The sequence below is a fragment of the Verruconis gallopava genome (genome assembly GCF_000836295.1).
Source record: "Verruconis gallopava strain CBS 43764 unplaced genomic scaffold supercont1.6, whole genome shotgun sequence".
In the NCBI taxonomy this organism is placed as follows: domain Eukaryota; kingdom Fungi; phylum Ascomycota; class Dothideomycetes; order Venturiales; family Sympoventuriaceae; genus Verruconis; species Verruconis gallopava.
Genome location: NW_015622142.1, coordinates 813,266 through 823,714, shown reverse-complemented (window position 1 = coordinate 823,714; position 10,449 = coordinate 813,266). Strand labels below are relative to the sequence as shown.

The following is a 10,449-nucleotide window of genomic DNA, read 5'->3' as shown; positions in this document are numbered from 1 at the left end:
GGGGCGTGACGACAAGGCGCTCGAAGGGCAGTTGGGTGTTTGGGAGCGGGCGGCAGAGAGTACGTGCCGTGCTTGTGTGTGTTCGTGGGCTGGACGGCGAGGGCACTGGTCCTGCTTCTCCTCTCGCCGCAGAGGTTCGACGCCGTGCCGGAGCAGCAAAGTGCTGGGGAACCGCCCAGCCATGGGAACACGTCCGCGTGGAGAGTTTGCGGCAGGCGGTCGCCGTGGCCGCTACTTGCCGGACGTGCAGTCCAGCACCGCGTGCAGTACGGGACGGCACAGCGCGGTATATTACAGTACAGCACGGCGCAGCGCTGTGCCGGAGCAGCATCCCATCCATAATGGCAGTCGTCGGCAGTCGTCGCCTGTCGTACATAGCACTGGCAGCGGCATGCTACAGCAGCACGAGCACTGCGTGGACTCGGGGTGCCCTCGACAGGCGTCGTCGAGTGCGCCCGCAACCAGCTGAGCTCCCCTAACTTTCCATGCCGCGCCTGATCGGGGGTCTCCTTCCGCCCCAAGCCCTGCAAGCCCCTCCTAAATCGGATTATCAATCGACCAGGAGGTCGACGGCGAATGCGTATCGTCGCTTAACCGCAAAACGACTGCGCCTACTTTCCGCTCTCAGCAAATTCACTTCCCACCTGCAATTCGACTGCTTGCTACCATCTCCCCGTCGCAACAGCCATCTCCGTTGTCGCCCTGCCACCTGCCGCGCTGTCTGCTGTAGCTGGCCTACAACCCGCTATTTCTCCGCCCGCCGCCATCTGGCTACTCTCGCCGTGTCCACCGCTCGTCTCCCAACCCTCTCGATCAACCCGCCATGGCCTCAGAAGACTGCAGAGCCATCCATTAGATACTCGCCCTCGCTGCCACAGCCGTGCCATTGCACCGCTCATCTGTCATTTGTGACGTTTGGTATCCCTCGTAACCCCAAGACCACGCCAGTGCCTTGCAGGGTCCGGCGTTTTCGGCTGACCATACGTCAATCCCCCAAGCTTCGAACCCTGTGTTGAAGAAGGTTTGGCCCAAACTCTCAACCACACGCCACTCTTTTCATACCCTCACGGTATCTCACCATCCTCGGCCTGCCCCGAGGTCTGCCATGACAATGACGCAGTTATTCAGCTCTGCACCGAGCCACTCGGCCACTACCAAGAGCGAGAAGCGTGCCTTCAGCGGCGTTTCTCTCTCCACCAACAAGAGCGTCACCAACCGCGACGTGGGCCAGCGGATCAAGAACTTCTTCAGAATCAACGGCGACGGGAGCAAGGCGGAGAAGGACAGTGCCTCAGACAGCACCAATTTCTCAAAAAACGACAAGGAGAAGGACAAGGAGAAGTCGAGCTTCAGGCAATCCCGCTTTATACCCCACATTGGCAGGAACAGGTCGACGACGGTCGCGAGCGAGGGCAATGCCCTTGACGATGCCATTTCACCGACTGCCAACGCGAATCCCTACTTTATCCACCAGGGACCGCCTGCTCTCCGCCACCATAATGAGGGCAGCGTTCCCCCTTCTCCACCAGATACCCCCAAGATCGTGACCAGCGCGGCCGACGCAGCCAACGGCGCAGGCGGTCAGGCAACAGTCGCCAGCAAAGAAGAACTGGCGAGGAAGCTGCGACGGGTAGCCTCAGCACCGAATGCGCAGGGCTTGTTCGCCAAGTCGAACGATGAAGAGCGACCATCCACTGCAGAGATGGGCAAGCAGCCGATCATCCAACATGCCAATGCTTCAGCACTCAGCATGGTGGACGCTTCCACAACAGGCGGTGCCTTGCTACCCATACCAAATCCAGACGGCTCCCTACCATCTCCCGGCCAGATCAGAACCTCGGCCGCCTTTAGGCGGACGTACAGCTCGAACTCGATCAAGGTTCGAAACGTGGAGGTCGGACCGTCCAGCTTCGACAAGATCAAGCTAATTGGAAAGGGAGACGTCGGCAAGGTCTACCTCGTGCGTGAAAAGAAATCCGGCCGGTTGTACGCGATGAAAGTTCTTAGCAAAAAGGAGATGATCAAGCGCAACAAGATCAAGCGTGCGCTCGCTGAGCAGGAAATTCTCGCAACAAGCAATCACCCGTTCATTGTTACACTGTACCACTCCTTCCAATCCGAAGAACATTTATACCTATGCATGGAGTACTGCAGTGGAGGAGAGTTCTTCAGAGGTGAGTTTGGAAGCTCGGTCTTCACAATCTACCGTCTGATGCGTTGAGCAGCTCTACAAACCCGACCTAACAAGTGTGTCGATGAGGACGCGGCGCGTTTTTACGCAGCAGAAGTTACCGCAGCTCTAGAATATCTGCACCTGATGGGTTTCATATACCGAGATCTCAAACCAGAAAGTACGTTGACCTGCTTGCCCCCCCCCCCCCCCCCCTTTTTTTTTTCTCCCACCTAAGCTAACAAACCATTAGACATTCTGCTTCATCAGTCAGGCCATATTATGTTGTCTGACTTCGACTTGTCGAAGCAGTCTGACACCGGCGGCCGACCTGGCATTCTCTTTGCGAACCGCAATGGCAACTCGCACAGTATGCCGGCAATAGACACCAAATCGTGTATTGCAAACTTCCGCACAAACTCCTTTGTAGGAACGGAAGAATACATCGCCCCAGAGGTCATCAAGGGATGTGGCCACACAAGCGCGGTAGACTGGTGGACACTGGGAATACTGATCTATGAGATGCTCTTCGGGACCACCCCGTTCAAAGGCAAGAACCGAAACGCGACGTTTGCCAACATTCTAAGAGACGAGGTGCCTTTCCCCGAAGGCTCAGGCGTTCAGCAGATATCTAAGTACGTGTTGGTAGTCATCGTAGTCTGAAGCCAGCTTTACTGACCATACACCAGTCTATGCAAAAATCTTATACGAAAACTTCTTGTCAAGGACGAAACGAAACGCCTGGGTTCTCGTGGCGGCGCTTCTGACATCAAGAATCATCAGTTCTTCAAAACGACTCAGTGGGCTCTGCTTCGGAACATGAAGCCACCAATCATCCCGCATGCTGGCCGTGGCATCGACACTGTCAATTTCAGGAACGTCAAGGAAAGCCAGAGCGTGGACATTAGTGCCACAAAGGCCAAGGGCGTACCATTGGATAGCGGATTGAAGACACCAGGCGAGGAAGCGCCAGATCCGTTTGAGGAGTTCAACAGCGTTACGCTGCATCACGATGGCGATGATGCTCACGATGTCAGCGAGGGACTCTCCATGCGGTAGTTTAAAATGCGTTCGGATGTGTAGAAGGGATATTGTTACGTGTGTGGACTTCGTTTCCCGTCTTTACCTAGTACACACGCTACTACATTGTACGACAGGTGTGCAACTTTTATACATGTGGATGGCGTTCAATGTTCGTTCGTGTTCTTTTTATATGCAGAGGAAATCCTTTTTGAGCGAGGATTGCATGTACGCTATTATGCATCTACGCACTGACTGCAGCTTCCGGTACTCTCCTACAGCTCCTGGGTAGCACCTTCCTTTGGCGATGATAGTGTACAAGAAACAGAGGGCGTTGGGCCGAGAAGATAGGAAGAAATGAATCACATTTTCAAATCCGCAATGTCGCTGTATTCCTCGTTGAATGTGGAACTTTTTTTACTTCAGCGTACACGTGAATGCCAAAGATCTGGTTAAGTCAGGAGCTGGCTGTCGTTTCGACGTGTACAAACGCGTCCCCGCACTGAACACAAACGCGAGAACACTTCCACACAAAAAACACCAAGACATCGACCGCACTTACGCAACATTGTGTGCATAGTAAAGCGTGTCACTTGATCCACAACAAGTTCAATCTAAAATTTGCGCGTCTACCGAACGCAACAGAGAATCCCAAGCATTCGCACATCCCCGCGCTTCCAGACGCAATCACCAGGGAAAAATAACATCCATGGCGTCAACACCGCAGTCTCAACCGCCCGCCCTGTCGACGTCGCAAACCACAGCCTCACCGTCCAGCGCACTCGACAGCCTCAGCCCTCTCGAGCAGCAGGTCTTGGACGAGTACGCACGGCTCCTCAGCAACCTCAACAACCTGAACCAGCTGCTGGCGGAGCTGTCGGAGAACCCATCCGCAGAGATACTGGATTCGTTGCGGGGGCTGGAGCGTAAGACGAGCCTTGTATTCACGTTGCTGAAGGCCAGCGTGTACAGCATCGTGCTGCAGCAGCAGATCGGGGAGGAGGCGCAGAGCGGGCGGGAGAGCGTCACGGGCGGCAGCGTGGGAGGTGGGTGACCTGGGTGGAGACTAGTCGTGAGCGACAAGAGGATGGAGAGGACTGAGATGAGCTCACGGAGCGTGGTGCCGCTGGGCTGCGGTCTGCGTTTCCAGATTCCTGTGAGGAAGAGGGCAGAGGACTTCTAAGGCAAGATAGTCGCCGAGCAGCAATCGAGGAGAGACAGCAGCGAGAAGTGATGGCCATTGAGAATGGGAAGGGGTGGCCCACAGAATGCGGATGGACGTCGAGAACAAGGTTTTGAATTTTTGTTTGGTTGGCCCATCTTATGCTCGGAAAAAGGGGAGGGGGAGGTGAGGAAAAGATGAGGGGCGTACAATGCCAGCGCCGGCCTATGCTTGATGCAATGCACACCCGAGCCATGCGACAAACTACTATGCTTACAGGAAAAGTTCTATGTGTTACACAAAGCATGAGAGGACTGGCCAGCACCAAAGAGCTAGGCCGTTTCTCAGTAAACATTGCCGTCGTAATAGACCTTTCTCACGTCGACCAACTTTCTCCCTCTCGCTCTGGCAATGTCATCCGGCAGCTTCTGGTCGGTCACGGCCTCAAAGAAAGCCTTGACCGTGTTCATAGGGTTTCTCGACCGGCCGATACGGGCGCTGATGTCGTGGATGCCGGCTAGACGACAAAGCTCGAAGATCAGGTGCTGGCAGCGCAGACCAAAGCCTGTTCAATAAAGGAGAGGTTAGCAAGGTGCGCTTTACAGATTCCTTTCAAGCGTGTCGTTGGATGAACGTACCGGGCGGCTTCGCGGTGATCTCCACGGTCGTGCCGCCGACCTTCTTCTTGACCTGGCCGTATATGGTCCGGTTCTCGTATCTGTGTATCGACTTGAGGTTGCGGAACGCGTTCAGCATCGCCTGCCGCCTGGCGTCGCCTGATTCAGCGCCTTTGCCTTCGCCCATGCCAATCAGTCCGTCCTCGTTGCCCACCGCCACCAGGTTGTACATGCTGGGGATCTTGCCCATGCGCGTCTGATTGACGACACGTCGGAAGACAAGCATCTTGACTCGGAATTTGCGCAGGTCCTTAACCTCGAAGCCTATTTCCGCCGCAACGCGGCGAAGGCCCGCTTCTTCAAGAGACTCCTCTTTCGCGGCCGGCCCTCTGGACTTGAGCTCCTCGGCGGCCTCGTTGTACTTGGCAAACTCTTCTTGCCAGTCCTCCTGATCGCCTTCCACGGGGACATAGCGATGCAGGACATCCCGCACGTACATTTCTCGCTCACGGAACTGTTCCGGATTCTTCTTGCACCAGTCTTCGAGCTTGTCGATGAAGGTCTTGACGTCGAGCGCCAAGTTCATCTTTCTTGCTTCCTCAAACAGCTCCTTCGTCTCCCTCGGGTCCTTCAGCCGCCGAACGATCTTTGGTATAAACGCATCGCTCGTGATCTCTCGCAGCTGCTTCGCATATCCCTTGTCCTTCTCCACCAACGGATCAATGTAAGCAAAGTCGTCGAACGTCTGTGGTGCCCAATGGTCCGTCCTCATCCTCGCCTGCGTAACCAGATCCCGTGGGTCAATGGCCTTTTCCGCTTCTCGCATTGCTTCAATTTGTTCAGGAGTGTAATGCCGTTCCATTTCTCCACCTTCTTTGCGGAAAGGAAGAATCTTCGTAACATCTTGGATGTCGTCGAGTTTCTCAGAGGGCAATTGATCGTACACCGGCCGCACCTTGCGCTCCGAATTGCGTTGGCGCAGACATGTTGATGAGAAGGGGCGACTTGCACTAGACGCGGTTGTGCTGGAAGAGGCGGCGAGTATTCTACGGCGAAAGAGACATGTCGCTGAGCGGCACACGCTCATGGCGACTTTAGGGGCAAAATGAAGTGAAAAGGGTGAGATGAGATGAATTTAATCGTTCGCTGAGCTATGAGCGCCGAAGGTAGCATTTGAGGCCAAAAGTTTCGGAGGAAACAGAAAAGTTGACGTGACTAAGCCACCTGAAAGGCGTATGGAAAGTTCGCTTTTGGAAACGGCTAGTATAAATCAAGCATACGGAAGTCCTGTTCGCTTTGGACGCTGCGCGAAGAAATTCCGCGCCGTCTTTTGAAAAGTATTCCAGCATATCATATTGATGCCATTAATCAGAACCATTCCGTCGTTTCTCGCACGTCGAGATTCACTACGCACGCTGAGAAGAATGGCATCCTCCGCCACCACTGCCTCAGCAACTGTCGAAAGCAATGGACACAAGAGACGTCCTTTCGGTCAGAACTTCCGGTTTAAGAACAAAAAACACAAAAAACAGGAGAATGCAGTCAAGCAAGGGTCGCATGACGAAGTCCTGTTGTACGATGTCCAGGCTCTTCTGAAAAGATTTTCAATGAGAGAATCATCGCCGAGCGGGAACCTCGAGCAAAACGGAAACTTGGAAACAGCATCAGCTGCACTACCAGAACCAGACTCGGAAATCGAACTTACCGTAACTGAGCTATCGTCTACTGGTGATGGACTGGCTTACGATCCTAAAACACAGCATACCTATGTTGTGCCCTTCACTGTCCCCGGAGATCGTGTGAGGGCGAAAGTCCTGACGCACCAGAAGCAAGAAGGATATTCCTTCACAGACCTGATCGCGGTCAAGGAGCCATCAGAAAACCGAGATGATTCGTTGATCAAATGCAAGTACTTTTCAAAGTGTTCAGGATGCCAATTCCAGATGATGCCGTACAAGGATCAGCTAGCACACAAGAAAACGATCGTGGAGAAGGCGTACAGGAACTTTTCCGATTTGGACCCGGCTCTAGTGCCTCCTGTGGGCGACACGATCGGTTCGCCGCTGCAGTATGGTTACCGCACGAAACTTACGCCGCACTTTGACGGTCCGCCAGGATGCCGGAGGGACAGAAGACAAGGCATAAAACCCACGTGGCCCGCAGTTCCACCCATTGGCTTCATGCTAAAAGGCACGCGACATACAATTGACATAGAAGACTGTCCAATCGGCACAGACGCAGTCAGGCTGGGGATGAAAAATGAGCGCTCTCGCGTGGCGCGAGAAATCGACACTTACACCCGTGGCGCGACGCTGCTTCTGCGCGAGGACACGACGAGGATACGGAAGTTGGACGCGAACGGGAAGCCCAGCGCCGCGGTCGAGAAAGCCAGAGCAGACCCGAACGTCATCATAGAAGACTACCCGGATCACGTCCACGTGAAGTCGTGCGTCACGGACAGCAACGCCAAGTCGACCGAGTTCGTGGACGACTTCGTGTTCGAGAATCCGGCGGGCTCGTTTTTCCAGAACAACAATTCCATCCTGCCCCCCTTTACCCAGTACATCCGCGATCACGTCCTGCCCAGGGATCCCGACCCAGCCAAGCCGGCGCTCTCGTACCTCATCGACGCCTATTCCGGCTCCGGTCTCTTCACCATAACCCTCTCGCAGATGTTCAAAAAATCTATAGGCATCGACATCTCTCCCCAGTCGATCGAGTTCGCAGGCAGGAACGCCATGCTGAACAAGCTACGCAAGGACCAAGCGTCGTTCATGGCGGCCGACGCGGGCGCGCTCTTCAAGAACGTGACCTTTCCGGCCGACGAGACGGTGGTCGTCATCGATCCGCCCAGGAAAGGGTGCGACGAGAATTTCTTGAGTCAGCTTATGAGATTCGCGCCCGAACGGGTGGTGTATGTCAGTTGTAATGTGCATACGCAGGCGAGGGATGTGGGCATGCTCGTCGGTGGCATGGAGGGCGTCAATGACGGCAAAGGCATGTATGAAATCGAGAGCCTGAGAGGCTTTGACTTCTTCCCGCAGACTGGGCATGTGGAGGGTGTCGCTGTGCTGAAGAAGCGATCGAATGGCAAGTCGGAAACGGTAGAAAAGGTAGAGGATAGCACAAAGACGTGATAGTCGGTAATGGAATCGATTTGTTCTACGGTATAATATCTAGACAGTGAAGAAGAAAAAAAAAGTTTTTCAAGCGCAAAAATCAGCTTCGTCTCTGTCATCAGCTCACCCCTTCGCTCGTACGCTCAAAATCCTATCTAGGCTGCGGTAGGCTCGGCGTCTGGCCCCTCGGGAAAGTGACTAGCAGCAACATTGCACTGTCTAAACAGTCTGACCTCGTTCTCGGCGAAGGCGCCAACAACAGAGTGGAGAACGCCGCGGTTATGGAACAGCACGAAGTCGCCTTCCTCCCAGTCCTGAGCGTAGACGTACTTGGGCGAAATGCCCGGTCTCTGGATGTTGTAGCAGATCTCACGGACCTTTTCCAAATCGTCGATGACGGTGCCATCCTTGAGGTGCAGCTTCCTGACGGCAGAAGGGTGGATCTGGATGGCCAGACGGCCGTCGACCGGGTTCTTCCAGCACATGGGCAGGATTTGAATCTTGTCTTCCTGAATCTCCGGGAGGTCCGAGAGCGGGATCTCGAGACCTTCGGAGAGCATGCCCAAACCCGTCGGCCGGGACTTGGCGCCGGACATCCAGATGTAAGGGTGCGGAGCGTACTCTACTTTGGTAGTGCGCGCAAATTCTTTCTGCTCCTCGGACAGGACGTCGTACATGGTGTATCCGGAGACGAAGGCGGTAGTGCCAAGGGGAACGTCGAGTTCGTCGCCGGTGCCATCGTCATATCGGCAAATCTGGCGACGACCGGCGGGCACCTTGACCGCAAGGAGGGTTGTGACGACGGGCGGCGCGAGGTCATACAGTGCAGCATCTATGTGCCACCTGTAGAAACGAGTGAAGTCCAAGTCATCCTTCTCAGGGATGACGGTCTTGTGGAAGGTCTTATGGTGGGGGTGCTTGAGCTTGATGTCCTTCAGACCTTCATACTGTGGCACAAAACCGTTGCCGATAACTTGCACCTGGGGTTGATGTGGGATGGTTTTCAAATCGGGATGAAGAATGCTACGCTTCGCGTCCAGAGTTTTGCCATGGCCATAGCTGTTCGCCGCTGGGTCGAAGCGTTGAGTGAGCTCGAATTGAGCTTTAGGCGATACGTGGCCTTGGTTCTTGAATACCACAACCTGATGCTTGAAGAGTGCGTCACGAATCACTTCAAACTCGGCATCTGCACACTCCGTCAGTTTGGTTCAAGGCAACATACATGGACGTGGTACTTACGCACAGGAGGTTACCGATTTTACGGGTATTCTCCCTTGTGATACGAATCAAAGCCTCGCGCTGAGCGTCAACGGTTACAACCTACCTGACAAGTTCTCGATATCGACGTTGCTGATGATTGCACCAAAATTAACGCCAGAGCCCTCGGGTACGGCAATCGGCTCGACGGTGATAGGCTGAACGGCCATTTCGTCAATCGTTCTTTACGCAACAGATAAGGGTATACACAAGATCTTCTGGACCTGGCTGGTAGTGACCGTGTACTCAATTCAGTGGCGGAACAGTAACGAGATTGCTCAGGCTTATATGTTTAGTCTCTTGTCAGCGGGGATCGGGACAAGGCGAGGTTGAGTGCAGTCGGAAGTGGCCGACAAAGCCACGGAATCAGCGCAAAGGCGTGATAAGCACAGAGGAATGACGTGTACCAACGTATCGCTGTCCACTTAGGGTCGTTCCAAGAGATCTTATCCATTGCCTCGGAGGTTTGCGCCCGAAAATCTATTCCAAAGTCCAGAGAATTTTCGGATGGAGGGTGCAACAGGGTAGGAAGCAATGAGGGCTAGGAGAAATCCTGCAACATAGAACAAACCATTGACAAAGTTGGACAAAAAGAAAGGAAGAATGGCCAAAAAAGAGTCGACGGCTCAGCCCACAGCGCTTGTCTCCGGCCAGAGATGTACTGGAGCAACGCCACACCATGGGGAGGATCCTCTGCTCAATTGCTTGACTCAAGTGTGTTCCTCTTTCTTAAGGCATCCAAGCATCGTGAGTTACCTGCACGAGTTGGGCTGCCACCATGGTGTTCGAACTCCACACCTTTGGGCCTTAACGCGAGACTAGTGCCGCGGATGGGAACCGCCTTCCCTCGGCCATGACAGCTAAAGTCTTAGATGTGCTGATTTTACATTATACAAGCCTTTGAAATGTTTCAACAAGGCAAGAACCAATCGCTCCCAAGTTTCCTCTTGCCATCTCAGTGGCTTGATTCTTTTAGCCACCTAGTCTCTACTCTCGCGGTTCCATTTGTCCACGTTTTCCAAGAGCAGAATTGGTTCGGCCATGGACACGTGCCGAGCCTCGATGTCTGGCCGTAGAGCGCACAAAAATACAGATAAAGCAAGA

At 54.1% G+C, this 10,449-nt stretch overlaps 4 protein-coding genes across 4 annotated transcripts; 2 read left to right on the top strand and 2 right to left on the bottom strand.

Annotated features, from left to right (window-relative positions):
- Positions 1–520: 520 nt before the first annotated feature.
- PV09_02580 (serine/threonine-protein kinase nrc-2) lies at positions 521–3,572 on the top strand. Its single transcript, XM_016355644.1, has 4 exons — positions 521–2,174; positions 2,226–2,351; positions 2,424–2,805; positions 2,860–3,572. The coding sequence occupies exons 1-4, from the start codon at positions 1,106–1,108 to the stop codon at positions 3,227–3,229; spliced, it is 1,947 nt and encodes a 648-aa protein (XP_016216780.1). The 5' UTR covers positions 521–1,105; the 3' UTR covers positions 3,230–3,572.
- An 897-nt stretch (positions 3,573–4,469) lies between these two features.
- Positions 4,470–6,127, bottom strand: PV09_02579 (uncharacterized protein). Its single transcript, XM_016355643.1, has 2 exons — positions 4,991–6,127; positions 4,470–4,917 (listed from the first exon to the last, which is right to left on the bottom strand). The coding sequence occupies exons 1-2, from the start codon at positions 6,054–6,056 to the stop codon at positions 4,697–4,699; spliced, it is 1,287 nt and encodes a 428-aa protein (XP_016216779.1). The 5' UTR covers positions 6,057–6,127; the 3' UTR covers positions 4,470–4,696.
- A 150-nt stretch (positions 6,128–6,277) lies between these two features.
- PV09_02578 (uncharacterized protein) lies at positions 6,278–8,137 on the top strand. Its single transcript, XM_016355642.1, has one exon. It carries the CDS (start codon positions 6,328–6,330, stop codon positions 8,104–8,106), a length of 1,779 nt encoding a protein of 592 aa, XP_016216778.1. The 5' UTR covers positions 6,278–6,327; the 3' UTR covers positions 8,107–8,137.
- PV09_02577 (uncharacterized protein) lies at positions 8,109–9,916 on the bottom strand. The gene is made up of 2 exons (XM_016355641.1): positions 9,413–9,916; positions 8,109–9,274 (listed from the first exon to the last, which is right to left on the bottom strand). The coding sequence occupies exons 1-2, from the start codon at positions 9,513–9,515 to the stop codon at positions 8,244–8,246; spliced, it is 1,134 nt and encodes a 377-aa protein (XP_016216777.1). The 5' UTR covers positions 9,516–9,916; the 3' UTR covers positions 8,109–8,243.
- Positions 9,917–10,449: the final 533 nt, after the last annotated feature.